Below are 17,500 nucleotides of genomic sequence, written 5' to 3'. Positions count from 1 at the left end.
TTTTAAAACGGTCTGACATAATTCTGCGGCCAGTGCCAGTGCCGTTTTAAAATAGTTTAAAATAAAAAACTTCACTGTGACCGCATTATTCAAGATTCGCGGGTAAAAATTGGCAGGCATGTAAGGTAACTGTTCCTCTACCATCCCCCAGGCTGTCAAGGCCACGCACTCACTCGCTCCCCCGTTCACACACGCTCTGCCTCACTCTGCCTGTGTGCCTCACCCAGTGCTGTACATAGTGAAGGCATTGTGTAAATATTTTCATGTAAGTGTAAATTGTAAATATTTTCTTGTAAGTGTAAGGACTGTATAGTGAAGTCAAGTTGTAAATACCTTCTTGTAAGTGCCAGGACTGTACATAATGAATTCAGGTTGTACCTATCTTCATGTAAGTGTAAGATAATGCATTCACAGTGAGAAAGACACGCAAATTGTGATAGATGCTGAAGTAATAAGTAATCAGAAAAGTGTACTGTATATGCTATACCATCCCAGCATAAATACCTGAGTATACCTTACATAGAAAACGGCTTTCTCTCACGTACGTGGTGAGCGTGAGAGAGCGGCTATACCTGTACACGAGTATGCAAGACTCAATAAAACTCATTTCCGAGCCTCAGTGAACATTTTAATGACGAAATTTGTTGTTTCCACATCAAAATCTATCATTTTAGCCAAAAAAAAAAAAAAGGTCAAAAAATGGCCGGCACTGAGGTGACCCAGAGGGCTAAAAATAGCCAGCACACGGCGGGTTAAGTAATCCATTCAATCGTGGAACATCTCTAGATCTTAATTTCTATGCCAGGAAGAAAGAACCAAAGGCAATTCTATCTACCTAGCTATTTATCTATCTATCTGCAAGTGAGTGAGAGCAGTAGAGAGAAGAATGAATGAGACACTTGAGTAGAAGAGTGAGATGGAAGGGACGAGAGGGAAACCAAGGATGGGATGGAAGGATGAGGTGGGCACGTATACGGGAGAGGGTACTGTGAGATGGAGAAAGGGCAGCGTGATGGCGGAGGATAGGGTGACATAGAGGCGATTCGTTTGTGGTCACCCCTTATGGGAGTAAGTCATGTAGCGATAGACAGATGTAAATAGATAGACTGATAGACATATAGACAAATACAGATAGATAGATGATAGATAGGTAGATAATGCCAATAGATAGACAGATAGATAGATTAAGGCGTATGGAAATACTTAGACATACAAAGAGATAGAGAAGCAGAAAAACAGCCAAATATAGACAGACTCACTGGTACAGGCAGATAGACAGACACATAAACAGACAGATAAAGATAGATAGATAGATTAATAGATAGACGGACAGATAAACAAGACACATACACACACATATAGATAGATAGATAGATGGAGATACAGGCAGACAGACAGACAGACAGGCACAGATAAACTCAGATAGGTACATAGAAAACAGTTAGATAGATAAAATGCTCCATCAGCGCTGCCACTAATGCTTACGTCATATGAGTAAATAGATCTGGTAGTAGGCAAATTAAAGATGACCTACTGATACTCATGTGTGGTGTGGCTCTCTCTTTCTGACTAATAATTTTCGGAATGCAGAGTCTTTAGTTCCGTGGACATTAACGGCTTTAGCGAGGGCACACCACACCACACCACACCACGCCACGCCACACCACACCACACCACACCAAGGGCATTAACTGAAGGGCTCCATAGCACCATCCCATCGTTTATGCAATCCTTTCTTCCTCCCCTCCCTCCTCCTCCTCCTTCCCCTCCCCCCTTTTCTCTCTCTTCCTCCCTCCCTCCCTCCTGCCCTTCTCTTCCCTCATCCCTCTTGCTCTCCCTCCTTCCCCTCCTCTAATCCTATTCTCCCCCCTCTTGCTCTTTCCTTCCCTTCCTCCTTTCTTTTCTCCCTCTATATTTATTCCCTCCCTATCTCCTCTCCTCCCTTCTTCCCTCTCTCTCTCTCTCTCTCTCTCTCTCTCTCTCTCTCTCCCTCTCAGTCTCACCTTTCTTTCTTTCCTCTTTCCCTATCCAACTCCCCTTTCTCTCCCTTCCCTCTTTCCCTAGTTTCCTCCCCCTCCTCGCTCCATTCCTACTTCTCCCTCTCTCCTCTCTTCTCCTCACTCCTCCTTCCTTCCCTCTCTTCTCTCCGCCCATCCCTACATCTTTCCCTCTCTTTCTTTCATCCATCCTTCCCTTCCTCTCCTCTCTTCCTCTCATCCCTCCTTCCTTCTCATTCCTCTCTTCCTCTCACCCAACTTCTCTTTTTCCTCTCTCTTCTACATCCTTACCTCCCTTCTTTCTTCTTTTCATTCTCTCCTCTACCTCCTCTCTCTTTCCCTCTCTCTCTCTCCCCTCCCTGCCTTCTTCGCTTCATCCTTCCCTCAATCTGCCCTGTCTTCCTTCTTCCCTTTGCTTCTCATCCCTTCTTCCCTCAGTCTCTGTTTTCTTTCCTTTCTCTTCCCTTCTTCTCGTCCTTTCTTCCCCCTCCATCTCTCCTTTCCTCCCTCCCTCCAACTCACGATAGTCATGAAGTACTGCCGAAGGCCTCCGTCATGGCCAGGCACGCAGGCCACGGCGAGGGAGGCGGCGCTGTGGTTGACCAGGGAGCAGGACGAGGGCTGCTCGGGGGGACCTTGGGGGAGATAGATAGATATATATATATTGATAGGTGGATGGATATGTAGACAGACAGACAGATGCATAGATAGCTAGGTAGATGCAGGTGGCGCTATGGGTGGCCAGGGAGCAGGACAAGGGCTGTTTGAGGGGGCCTGAAGTGGGCGACTAATTAACAGGTGTAAGGAGAGAGAGAGAGAGAGAGAGAGAGAGAGAGAGAGAGACTTAACAGGTGCAACGATGGAGAGAGACTAGTACATACATACAGACATGTACAGGTATACGCATATGTAAGTAGGTATACAGATATTGGTAGATGGATATATAAGCTATTGACATTATATTATAGATATATACAGAGGTAGATATAGGGACAACAAACGATAGACAGTAAGTTAGATATGACTGACGGACAGATAGGAAGAAAGACTGATACAGATAGATAGCCTGAGACAGACAGACAGACAGGTAGATAGACTGACACAGAAATATAGATTGAGAAACAGATAGACAAACAGAGACAGACGTATAGGTAGTCAGAATGACAGATTGATTGAGAAACTGATAGATACAGATAGGTAAAAAAACTAACTGTGTCAGGACTCCATATTATAAAAATACAAATTCATAATAGATAGGAACACAAAAGTGTAGTCTTAAAGGTCGTCAAGCTTGGTGGGAAAGGAAATGTGTTTGCGATTTCAGTGGGAAAGGAAATGTGTCTGCATTTCTGTAAGGAATGCCAGACGTGCACTGTCACCGGAAACGCTACATACTCAGACACATGGGCTTTTCGAACATTCTAACATGTGTCTAGAACACGCGACACAAAGCCCTAGACAGGGAAGAAAGAGTTAGAGAGTCAGAAGGGGGTTAGCGATAGTAGTGTGAGGTGGTAAAGTAGCGAGAACTTAGCTAGTAAATATACTCTCCTGTGTAATGCACAGAGTGTTCAACTTAAACTTTCCCTTGAAGATAATAAACTACAATCAAGACCCTGTATCCTTCTTTAACTTCTCCTTTCTTCGACTACACGATAACTAAAATCGGTCTCAAGATTCACATATTATAGGGTTAAGATTCACATATTGTAGCTGGTGATAGTAACGAACGACCCGACGCCTACAAACCATCACTTCTACAATTAATTAAACACAAGCGAGTGTACAACCACAACGAATAAATCACAAGAAGAAAGAAACACAAATCAGGCAAACAAAGAGCGCGATACGACCACTAGACCTCAACCCTCCTCTCGACAACCGCCCCCCCAACACCTCCGTCTCCACCACCAAGCTGACAGGAGTGCAGAAGGTCAAGACGACGGCAGCAAATACCAAAGCCAACATTCACAACTCACCTTACTCACCTTTCTTCACTCAGGTTACTCATCGCCACTCATTTACTCACCAATGCTACCAGAGTGTGGGAAGTCAGTGTTGCTGTGCGTATTTGCTGAGACGATGCCACATCAATCAATGTGTGTCTGACACCACACACCTCTCACCCGCTGCTCGTTACTCATCCTTATTCACACATTCCTACTCATACTCATTTATTTCCAACAACTATTGAGTGGGAATTCGACGTTGTATGGTGAGGTTTCACTATGACAAAGGTTATTTCGCACTGCAATCAACACTGAGATCACCGAGCCCTAGAATTTCCAGGAATAATATCATTTATTAATACAGCCCTGGAATTACCGAGAGTGAGATTGTCTATCAACACTGCAATTACCTTCGGAGAGTGACATCTATCAACTCGTCTCTCCTAGTGACATCGTCTGTATCAGGTGGGTGTGCTTATACTTTACTAATTTCTTCCCAGTGCTTTAAATTAAGTACAGTCACATCCTTTCCTTATTTATATGTATACATTTATATACTTGATATCTTTCATTTATTTATTACAACTGATTTACTTATCTATTCAGTTACGACATTAATAAAAGAAGTGTTTCATAACACCATACTTTAGCAACATGAGATCATTTTAGCTGAGTGATATGACGGGGATATTTTCGTCACCATCCATGTTAGTGACAGATACACAGTTAGCAGCCACTGCCGATCCACAATTAGGAGAGCAACAGGAAAACAAATCCAACGCACAAAATTCTCCAAAGAGTAAAGATCAAGAAACAATACATCATTTCTAGATATTGATGATTATTGGGAAACTCCCTCTGGTGTAGCAAGTGAGGACTTTGTCTCTGACTTGCATATCTATGAATATTTACTTAACAGAGTTCATCGCTTAGGTAAAAGTGATTCCACTATTCCTTTACACAACAATTAACAACTCCAAGTGAACCTAACAAAGCAACCAACCAAAATGAATGACGCAGGCAATGCCACAAGTCAAACATCCCCACCTCATGTTTACTTTTATCATGAGGATAAAAACATCCCAAAATTCTCAGGCACAGACAGAGATTGCATTGATGTAATGTCACTGATCAACCAATCTGAACAACTCTTCATAAAGAGGCACGTAACAGATGAACAGGAGAAAATAGCAATATTTTCCTCCTGGATTAATCAGGACAGATGCCCGGCCAGTGATTTGCTCAGGTCAGACAAGCTTCTTCGAGCTATGACATATGATGAGTTTAAAGCAGAATTCCTGAAGAAATTCTCTGGAGTTATAAACTTTTTGCCAGGTATAATTCCAGAATTACTTAAGATTGTGGATCTTTTAAGGGAACACACAACAAATCATGTGCTAAGTGAAGTCATAGCAGATGTCTCTACAATTAAAAGAACATTATTAGCTACTTTAGAAAACTCAAACTAGATAACGGAAGATGGAAAAATGTCACCAGAGCTTGTCGTAGACATCAATGGTTATGTAGCTGTTTTGTGTAAATCACCTGACAGGGTCCTCAACATAGCTATGACGATCCCAGACACCCCAGAAATGTGCTTGCTAGACTTTATGAACGAGGTAGAGATGAATTGTAGCAAAGCAGGGCTGACCGAAACACAATCACAATGTACTGGAATGAGAGTGCCAGACACAGTATCAGCTGTGAAAACAGCTACAACTACCCAAAACAAAGAACAAAATCGATCACGACCCAAAAATAGACAAAACAAACAACCACACACTTTGAGGCAGCATTCTCAAACACCAGGTCACAGGCAATCACACAAGTTTGTGCACAGTCCGAGCAGAAAATGTGCCACAGATACCACTAAATTTGGGAAGTCATCTCGAAGATCAAATTCGGGAGATAGGTCCACTCTATGTTATTATTGTGCGAACCGAGGACACACAAAGAATGAATGCTTTATTAAAACAAAGAAGATTAACAAAAGGTGCAAAGGTGTGATCCATACTGTAGGCATCACCGGTCCCAAGGTCACTGGACCAGCAAATGTAAGACAGTAGAAAAACTAGTTTCCATTTTCAAATCGGAGGAAGGCCAAGTCACGGCAAAAAACGATCAATCGTAAACAAAATCAAGTCTAAAATTCACATAGGAGGCATGTTGGGAAGTGAGTGTATCTTGATACCAGCTGTATGTGAGGGTCAAAACGTTTGTTTGTTCTTAGACACAGGCTCTCTAATAAACTTAATAACACAAGAAGAATTAAATAGAATTTTTAGAAATAAGAAGAAAGTAACTTTTCTGGAAGAATCTGATTTAGATTTACATACGGTAGGTGGCAAACAAATTGCAGTAAAAGGCATGATACGGTTAAACATCAGTTTCACAGACATTGCAAGATCAATTTCTGCATTTTTTTTATATTGTTGAAAACTTAGCAATAAAAGCTGATGTGTTTCTGGGCTTAAGATCCATGAGAACAGAGAAAATAACTTTACTCCCGCAAATGAATGGAATAGACTTTGATAATGAATTCATAGAAGAATTACCATCAGAGTCCTCACCGATTAGTAAAACAGAACCAAAAAGAATTGGAAATACTAAAAGCCTAAAAACACACACACACACACACACACACACACACACACACACACACACACACACACAAACAGTTGAGTGTATAGATCCACTCACACCACCCACCCCTCAAGCCTCCAGGACTAGAGAGCGAGGTAACAGTGCTGACTCATTAGTTTTTCCCACCCATCTCACCAATGATTTAGTTATTCCTCCCAACTCCTTCCTGAAAGTTACCATAAAGAGCAAATTGAAGAATAGTATTGTTCTTGTCTTGGAAGAATTATGTAAAGGGAAAGGATTGTCAGTGGAAAAAACATTGTCAGATGAATAACAATGGGCAAACTCAGGTATTCCTAATTAATCACATGAATGGGGAAGTACAGTTGAAAAAAAGGACGTATAGTTAATACTGAAAAATGTCCTGCCCCCGTGATGGAGATAATTTTAGCTGGAATGACAAGTAATATAAAATCAACGGATAGAGAAAGCATAAAAGAGAATTCACCCAGGTGAATTCGATGAAGAAACGGATTTGTTAGAACTGTTGGAAAAACATCAGCAAACAGTACCATTATCTGGAGAACAATTAGGGTGTACTAACCTAATTAATCATAAGATTAATGTACACCCAGACATACAATCAAAATTTAAACCCGCCTATAGAGTCCCACAATCACAACGTAAAATTGCAAACCAGTATGTCGATGAAATGCTAAAACTTGGCATTATTAAGCCATCAGTCTCCCCATGGAATGTCCCATTATTTTTCGTGCCCAAACGAAGTGGAGAAACGCGTGCGGTAGTAGATTACTGTATACTAAACAATCACACAATCCCAGACCAGTTTCCCATGCCATTGCTAAGTAACGTCCTGCAAAATATTGGACCAGAAAATAATGTATTTTCCACAATCGACTTGCTTGATGGATATTACCAAATACCATTAGATCAGGAGTCACGTAAATATACTGCCTTTTCCACAAATACGGGACATAACCAATATAAGAGAATGCCAATGGGACTGAAGACACCACCAGGCACTTTCCAACGTTTGATGAATTACGTATTGTCCGGAATTCTAGGACAAGGAATATTCGTCTATCTTGATATAATTATCGCAACTAGTAATATAAAAGAACATATCCAGAAATTAGACCTACAGTACTCCTACAAAAGCTTGGTGAAGCTGGGTTAAAAATTAAGCTTTCTAAATGCAAATTTTACTTTAAGGAAATCAAATTCTTAGGCCACAAACTAAATGCAGAAGGGATCCATACATCTAATGATAAAATACAAGCAGTGAGAGACTTCCCTGAACCAACTACGATAGACGAAGTTAGACAGTTTTTAGGCCTAGCAGGATACTATAGGTCTTTTATACAATAATTCTCTCATATAGCTTTTCCTATATTCCAACTACTCAAACAAGATGCTATATTCCAAGGGGGAGAAGAACAAAAACAAGCATTTAATGAATTAAAAGATAAACTTACAAATGCACCTTGTTTGGCCTATCCGGATTTCACAAAACTATTTATAATTTGCACAGACGAATTTGTTAAAGGATTAGGGGCTGTATTAATCCAAGAAGATAAGAGAGGAAAGAATCAACCAATTGCATTTGCCAGCAGACAAATAAAAGGTGCAGAGAAAAATTATTGCACTACTGACTTAGAGGCACTTGCAGTGGTCTTTGCATTACGAAAGTTTCGAGATTTGGTATATGGTTACGAAATTCATTTATTTACCTACCATGAACTGCTAGTAGGTATGTTTAAAGAAAAACTCCTCTCTGGGAGAAGAGCAATATGGAAATGTGCAGTTGAAAACTACAGTGTACACATTTACTACATACAAGGCAAAATGAATCTAGTAGCTGATGCATTATCTAGGAACCCGAAGACAATTCATGTCGCGGCATTAGATCTCAAAGGAAACATCCCAAACCATGATGAAATCACGAAAGCACAAAGACTTGATCCAACGTGGCCTAAAGTTATATACAAGTTAGAAAGTGGAGATGACATACAATTACCCAGGCTACATATATCATTAAAACAATTCACAATAATCAACAATGCCTTATACAGGATCATCCCGGGACAACCAAAAGACTGAAGATATAATAAACAATTAGTGGTACCTAATGACATGATACAGCAAGTATAACGAACAATACACGATAGCCCACATGGACATCCTAGAAAAGATAGGACATTCAAACAAGGCCAGCTGTTATATTAATGGCCATCATTACGAAAAGATATAAACAATCATATAGACAGATGCGAATCATGTGCAAAACACAAAGGCTACCCGATCACACCTGTACCTATAGGTAATTACCCTGTACCACATCAACCATGGGACGTTGTCGCGGTTGATCTACTCAAGATGCCGTTAACATACTATAATAACCAGTACCTATTCGTAGCAACGGATCATTTTTCCCGTTATGTAATTTTAGCTCCAATTAAAGATAAAACAGCAGAGACAGTAGTAAAGGCAATATTAGATAATGTAATATGTCGCTTTACTACCCCAAAGGTACTAATAAGTGATAATGGAGGAGAATTTAATTCCGATATCTTACAAGAAATATGTAAATAATACAATATCAAAAAGGTTAACGTTTTAGCCTATCACCCAGCATCTTAGAGTTAGTAGAGAGACAAAAACAATAATAGATAATGTAATATGTCGCTTTACTACCCCAAAGGCACTAATAAGCGATAAAGGAGATGAATTTAATTCTGATATCTTACAGGAAATAAGTAAACAATACAACATCAAAAAGGTTAATGTTTTAGCCTATCACCCAGCATCGAATGGGTTGGTAGAGAGACAAAACAAAAAAGTATTAGATGTACTACGACACATTCTCCAAGAAAATTATGCAAGCTGGGATGATTGGATTCCCAGGGTAGATGCATCGATTAATGGATCTATAAATAAGTCTATAGGAGACACACCACATTTCATTATATATGGGACAGATAAAAAAGTACCGTATGAAATTCTAGAAGGTGAAAATTTGCCCATATACAACTACGATGATTACCCTAAACCCCCTTTACGTGAATTCCAGGATATACATAAGAGAGTGAAAAAACAATTATTGATGTCCAAGGCAGAAATGACGGAGGCATTCAATGAAAAGGCGAAAGAATTGCCTATCAGCTTAGGAGACATTGTCTATGGTATCATTCATACGAGAGACAATAAATTATCCCCGAAATTTGAGGGCCCATACAGAGTAATTAACATAACAACAAAGTTGTAATTAAGTCACTGTCAAGTGGCGAAGAAAAACAAATTCATGTTGACCATTTAAAACGAGTCCCAAGAGAATTAGCCAACAATGATACATCCTCCGATACCACCGAAAAACCGAACATGACACATTAAACCAATCAAGAAGACAACAATAATTACAAAAATAAATTAAGGTCGCACACCAAACAAACAAACATAAGTGCAACTGTTCCTATAAATGCTATAGTACAACATTTACATGATTTACATATCGATTTAAACTCCTCCTATAAATGAAATAACGAGCAATTTATTGTTCTCCATTAGCCAACCGTAACGCACATCATCACTATCATCGACCACAGCATGACTAGATTAGGAAATTAATAGATTTTTTTTTTTTTCGGTAGGTAACGATGAAGGGACTTATACCGTGGATTCTCTTCTATATAGCAAGAGGATATGCTCACTTAGACCCTCAACATATAGTACAGCAAGGGTGCATCATAGCTCCAACGGCCACGACGTCATTCGTAAAAGATGTCATCAGTACTGAAATCAGTTTGGATTTTTTATACAAATTACCTACTTATTTGGAGAACATTGCCAAACCAATGAGATCTCTGGACTTCATGATGGAAGGCTATGTTTCAGAAGCTCATGATACAGAGGAAGTGACTGAAATAGTGTAGTTACCGAAATGGAAGATAGAACAGGCTAGGTCAATTATGCTCATCATAGTCCAAGATCTCCCATCTCATGGAACAGAGATACTGAGTGACACGAACAACATCACACGTACTCGCCAAAGGCGCGGTTTGTTTGGCCTGGGTGGTGCAATTTTTGGGAACATCTTTAGATTGGCTACAGAGGAAGACCTTCAAGAAATAAACAACAAATTTAATAAAATAGCTCAGGTACTAACATACCAAAACAAGTTCGTCTCCGGACAAAACACAACAATGAAGACAATTGTGAAAAAAAAAAAAAGGGCAGAAAGTATAACTCATCAGAGTGTAGACAAAATAAATGCCATGGAAGGGAACATAACACTTTTCCAACAATTCTCCATCATCACGGAACATATTGACACAATTGTACTCCAGCTAGATAACACTAGAGTTCGTTACAGGGCACTTATGCAAGGAATTGAGCATGTCGGTAATGGCAAGATCACAACTGACCTACTTCCAGTTCATGAGCTACGTCAGATAGCATACATACATACAGTAAACATAGTTTGAAGCCTTTGTTCCGGAGTAGAGATTTCATGTTATATTATCCATATTTAGAAGCAACACTAATACCAACATCAGTAGTAGTTCATGCACCATTCATAACTGACGACCTTTTCACAGTGTATCAAATATACCACTTCCCTTCTAAGAATAACAACACTTTGGTCATCATCAAAATCGACACAGACACCGAACTCATCATGGTTTCCAAGAGACGGAATACTATCACTTTCACCAGTGAATCAATGACTGAACGAAAGTGCCGTACATCCTTACATGCAGTTCACCTTTGTCCTGCGTACATTTTCACGTTTCAGCCTACTGGAATAGTCCCTTGTGAAATGGCCATCATAAATCACGACATTCATCACCACTGCAACTTACCTTTGCTCCAGATGAGCCAATACATCATCAGCGCTTTGGACACTCACAGTACTCCCGAGGTGGAGGTGGATGGAAAGGTGATGACAGGGAGTGCTGGAGCTCCCGTTTCAGCAGCCCTCAGGACTAGTTCCTGACCATCCCCCTTTGCTGAACTTTTTCATTGTCTCAGTTACACAGAGGGTAGGCCAGCATGCTCTCCAATACAAATTTCTCTAACTATCTACACCAAACTACATGCACAGTACACACTACACTTCCTTTTCCAAAATTAAAAAAATTATGGCATCTCATCACCCAGACTCTGAGTTCCCAGGGGGAGGGGGGCATAAATGCCCCTACCTTCCGCTCCTCTCCCCGTGACGACTCGAGGTGCCTGGAACCACTGTCTGACTCTCTTCTTCTTCATTCCTGCAACATTCGTGGCCTTTCCTCTAACTTTCCGTCTGTTGAGCACCACCTCTCCTCCTCCAAACCTCACCTTTTTCTAACTGAGACTCAGCTGTCTGAGGCAACTGACAGCAAACCCTTTTCTGTATCCTCCTACTTTATACTCATTTCAAAGCCAAAGGTGGCTGTTGTGTATATATATGCAACGACTTATCTTGCTCTCGTGTTCCTGAACTCGATTCTTCTGAATTCTCTACACTCTGGCTTAGGCTTTCCTGTCATTCTCTGACTAAATATATCTGTGCTGTTTACTTATCCCTAATTTTACTGACTATCAAAAATTCTTCGACTATCTTACTTCTATGATGGAACACATTCTATCCATTTCTCCTTTCTCTGAAATCTTCATTCTAGGAGATTTCAATGTTCACCACCATCTTTGGCTCTCCTCTCCTTTCACTGATCCACCTGGTGAACAAGCCTACATCTTTTCTATCCTTAATGACCTAGAGCAGCTTGTACAGTACCCTACCCGTATCCCAGACCGCCTTGGAGAGAGCTCCAACATACTTGACCTCTTCCTTACAACTGATCCTTCTGCTTACACTGTTAATCTTTTCTCTCCGTTGGGATCCTTCGATCACAACCTTATCACCTTAACCTGTCCTATCACTCCAGTACGGCCTGTGGACCCTCCAGGGAAACGTCGTCTGTGGCATTTTGGAGCTGCGGATTGGGAGGCCCTCAGGCAGTACTTCTTTGATTTTCCCTGGAATGATTACTGCTTCCATGGCCGGGAGCCATCTGAGCGTGCCCTGCGCATTATGGAGATTATTCTCTTTGGCATGGAAGCATACATTCCTTTCTCATATCCTTTGACTAACGCAAGAAAGCGTTGGTTTAATCACACTTGTTCTAATGCTGTCCGCAACAAGGAGAGGGCCTACAAAAGGTACCGGAGCCAACTCACCCCTGAATCACATCATCTTTACGTTTCTGCCCGGAATCGTGCTAAGTCTTTTCTTCGCTCTGCTAAAAATAATTTCATCCGTACTAAATGTTCTCAACTCTCCAATTCGAATTCTTCCCACTCCTTCTGGCACCTTGCCAAAAACCTTTCTAACAACTTTACCTCATCATCCTTCCCTCCTCTTTTCTACTGTGATGGTTCTGTAGCTATTTCTTCGACTGATAAAGCAGATCTCTTCGCACAGACTTTCTCCTCCATTTCCACCTTAGATGATTCCGGTGCTGTTCCTCCATCACTTCCCCCCTCTGGCTTCCTCATGGCTGACATTAAAATTTCTTCAGCTGATGTATTTTCTGCCATCACTGGCCTCAATACTAACAAGGCATATGGGCCTGATGGGGTCCCTTCTGGAATTGTGCTTCTGTGCTTACACCCTGCCTAGGCAAACTCTTTTGCCTTTGTCTGTCAACTTGTACCATTCCTTCTTGCTGGAACTTTGCTCTCATTCAGCCAGTCTCAAAGGAGGGTGACCACTCCCAACCCTCCAACTATCGTCCAATTACTTTAATGTCCTGTATTTCAAAACTTTTTGAGTCAATTCTCAACAGAAAAAGTTTAAGGCATCTTTCCTATCACAACCTCCTTTCTGATTGTCAGTTCGGGTTCCGTCAGGGACGTTCCACTGGCGATCTTCTCACCTACCTTTCAGACTCTTGGTCATCCTTCTTTCGGGACTTTGGCAAAAGCTTTACCATTGCACTTGACATCTCAAAGGCTTTCGATCAAGTCTGGCATAAATCTTTAATTTCCAAAGTGCCCTCTTATGGTTTCTATCCTTCTATCTGTGCCTTCATCGCTAGCTTCCTTTCTGGTCGTTCTATAGCCGCTGTTGTAGACGGCCATCGTTCTTCTCCTAGATCTATCAACAGAGGTGTTCCTCAGGACTCTGTCCTATCACCAACTCTCTTCCTTTTATTCATCAATGACCTTCTAAGCTGTACATCTAACACTATCCACTCATACGCTGATGACTCCACCCTTCACCTTTCCATTCGGTTCCTGCAACGCCCATCTCAGCAGTTACTTCAACAAACAAGGGATGAGGCTATGGCACACCTAATGTCTGACTTGGCTCGTATCTCTGACTGGGGTAAAAATAATCTGGTTGTTTTTAATACATCTAAGACTCAGTTCTTACACCTATCAACCCGACAAAATCTTCCACAGGTATACCCACTAATGTTTAATAATATTCAGCTTAATCCTGCATCATCCTTGAACATGCTTGGGGTTTCATTTACTCGGGACTTATCTTGGAAAGATCATATTACATCTCTTGTAAAATCTGCTTCCAAGAGATTGGTTGTGCTAAGCCGACTCCGTTCTTTCTTTACCCCTGCACAATTGTTGACTCTATACAGAGGTTTTATCCACCCCTGTGTGGAGTACAACTCTCATGTGTGGGGAGGCTCCCCACATACAGCTCTTCTCAATAGGGTGGAGTCAAAGGCTTTTCGTCTCATTAACTCTCCTCCTCTTACTGACTCCCTTCAACCTCTGTCTCTTCGCCGCACTGTTGCATTTTCGCCGCACTGTTGCATCTTTATCTCTTTTCTATCGCTACTTTAATGGTCACTGCTCCTCTGAACTGTCTACATGCATTCCTCCACCTCTACGACGGGCGCGTAGCACCCGTCTAGCAGCAAACTCTCATCCCTTTTCTGTCCAACTCTCTAATGCAAGAGTTAATCATTACTCCCGGTCTTTCATTTATGCAACAGGTCAACTCTGGAACTGTCTCCCTCTGTATTTCCTACTGCCTATGATCTCCAGTCTTTCAAATGCAGTGTGTCCAGTGATCTCGAAATGATCGGATCTTGAATTTGGCTCTCTATTGTATTTTGTTTTTCTCTTGGAGAGAACTCTTGCGGGCTCATGGCCTTTGGTTCCTTCTTCCTCGAATAAAAAATAAAAAACATCAGTTTATATAACATGTCCAGATATACCACCATCTCATACCTCAGCATCTGGATTATACATAGCACCAGACTACTGTGCGGTACTTATACCATCCTTGTCCACTTTAGCTACCAGCAATCACTATGCCATCCTCAATCATACACACAAATATTTCCACCCTCTACCTAAGATGGACTTAAACATGAGCACAAGTATTAAGTTGACTTCACCTAAGTTTGAAACTATGCAACTAATCAATGAAACAATGAAGCCCTGGGAAGAATTGAGTTTGAGTATGTTCAGCCCAAATTATGTGTATAGCCCAGCACCTACTGTCTTTATTTTCTTCTCTATTGAATTTGCAGTAGTGCTGTTTGCAATGCACAGAATGCATGCAAGAATTGCAAACTTGGAGTAGTATTTACTGGAGGAGAAGTGAATATTCAAGTGAGAACCCCCGAATGAAATGTACATATTTTGCATATAGTATTAATTTTATAAAAGAAAAAAAATTGGGACAACACATGATATAAAAGTACCTAATTCTTATAACAGTATCATTGTATCTATATAAAATACAAATTTATAGGTAGCTCTTACTATAATATCAACTTTGAACTGTTTTTTGCATATAGGTATATGCCTGTTATCTATCTATTTATATACCTTGGCAGCTTCCCCCAAGGAAAGGGAGGTAGCCGAGACAGCATGACACACTCCCCATTTAGCCATCCATTCAAACACATTCATTCGCATCTTAGCCACAAAGGGGAAAAGGGACAGAACCTCACCGCACCGCACCTTATAAGGGTCAACTGAGCAGTGCAATCAGTGACATCTGCAACAGGGCCCGACAGCAGAGCTGGTTTACCCCTGCCACATCATAATAGACCCATCCCCTTACCCACACCTGACCTGACTAGCTGATCAGACCAAATGCGGGAGAATATCCCCTCAGGGCTGCGTCATCATTTATTCATTCACAATTTCTCTCCATTTATTTATGTCATGCACAGCCACTCTTCCTTGCTCAAATGACATCCCTCTCGCATCCAGCGCTCTCCTTACACTGTCCATCCATCCTATTCATGGTCTCCTTCTCAGCCTTATACCTTTCACATCAAATCTAGTTGTCTTTTTCACTAATCACTCATTATCCATTCTCTCCATATGCCCAAACCATCGCAACACCCTCTGCTCAACTCTACCAGCCATCTTCCGAACAACTCCAGTTCTCCTTCCCACTTCATCATTTCGCACTCAATCCATACGCGTCACTCCACACATACTCCTCAGACACCTCAACTCCATTACATTCAAACTTTTCCTCTCTGCTACACACATATTCCATGTTTCAGCCCCATATAACGCAGTCGGTACCACAACACCCTCATACAGCCTTCTCTTGACATCCATTCTAAGTGAACGACATCTAAACACTTTTTTCATTCCTCCCATCACCTTACCTACTTCATTCATTCTAAACTTCACTTCTGCATCTATTCTTCCATCCACAGCAACATGTGACCCTATATATTTAAAACACTCTACCTCCTCAAGCAACTCACCATTCAAAACTATATTCATCCCCCTACCATCTACTAACCTCGTACATTTCATCACTTTACTCTTATTCTCATTTACTTTCAATTTCCTCCTTTCACACACCCTTCCAAACTCCTCTGCCAATTGTCTCAATCTCTCCTCTGAATCAGCCACCAGTCCAGTATCATCTGCAAACAGCAGCTGCTTCAGATTCCACTCTCCATCATTAACATTCACCAGACTCAGACCTCCACCTAAAACTCTTGCATTCACCTCCCTTACAACACCATCCATCTAAATATTAAACAACCAAGGCGACATCACACATCCCTGTCGCAGCCCCACTGTCACAGGAAACCAATCACTCATAGCATTTTCCACTCTTACACACGCTCTACTATTTACATAAAAACTTTTCACCCCTTTTAGTAACCTACCATCAAGTCCATACAATCGTAAAACAGTCCACAAAGCCTCCCTATCAATTCTATCATACGCTTTCTCTAAATCCATGAATGCCCAAAACACATCCTTGCATTTTGCTAAATACTTTTCACATACTTGTCTCACAGCGAACACCTGATCAACGCATCCCCTCCCTTTCCTAAAGCCACACTGCTCATCACCAATCACTCCCTCTGTACCCTCTCTAACTCTCATAATTAACACTCTACCATACACCTTACCTACAACACTCAACAGACTTATACCCCTAAAGCCAGTACATTCATACTTATCACCCTTGCCTTTATACAACGAGACCACACAAGCACTTGCCCAGTCAATTGGCACCATACCTTTCACAAAGCACACATTCAACAGTCTTACTAACCAGTCAGCAATAGTCACTCCAGCACCCTTCAGGCATTCCAGAGCACACACATCCATACCTGCAGCTTTCCCTGTTTTCATCTCCTTTACTGCCTTCTCCACTTCCTCCTTAGTGATGAAAGAATCATTCAACTCTCCCAACACATTTATTCCTTGCACCCTTCCATGCGCCACAATCTCAGCCACCCTTTCCTCCTCTACATTTAACAATCTTTCAAAATACTCTGCCCATCTCTTCCTTACTGCATCCATCTGAATTAACATCCTTCCATCCTCTGCTTTTACTCATTCTTCCTTCCCAGACTCTCCCTTTCGCACCCTTTTAACTTCCTTCCGGAACATTTTCTTATTGTGTTGAAAATTCTCAGTCAGCTGCCTACCCCACCTCTCATATGCTGC

At 41.2% G+C, this 17,500-nt stretch overlaps 1 protein-coding gene across 1 annotated transcript in view; it reads right to left on the bottom strand.

Moving 5' to 3' along the window:
• LOC145409500 (nephrin-like) overlaps positions 1–17,500 on the bottom strand; it is a 74,779-nt gene that overhangs the window by 21,096 nt on the left and 36,183 nt on the right. The window contains exon 14 of the mRNA XM_080279891.1: positions 2,520–2,632. Coding sequence (XP_080136017.1) covers positions 2,520–2,632 — 113 coding nt within the window. The remainder of the gene's footprint in view (positions 1–2,519; positions 2,633–17,500) is intronic.

Source organism: Coenobita brevimanus, chromosome 81 (genome assembly GCF_032717465.1).
Source record: "Coenobita brevimanus isolate Jiangsu-jjx chromosome 81, ASM3271746v2, whole genome shotgun sequence".
Classification (NCBI taxonomy): Eukaryota; Metazoa; Arthropoda; class Malacostraca; order Decapoda; family Coenobitidae; genus Coenobita; species Coenobita brevimanus.
Note: the sequence above shows the minus strand (reverse complement) of the source record. Positions and strands in the feature narration are given on the sequence as shown.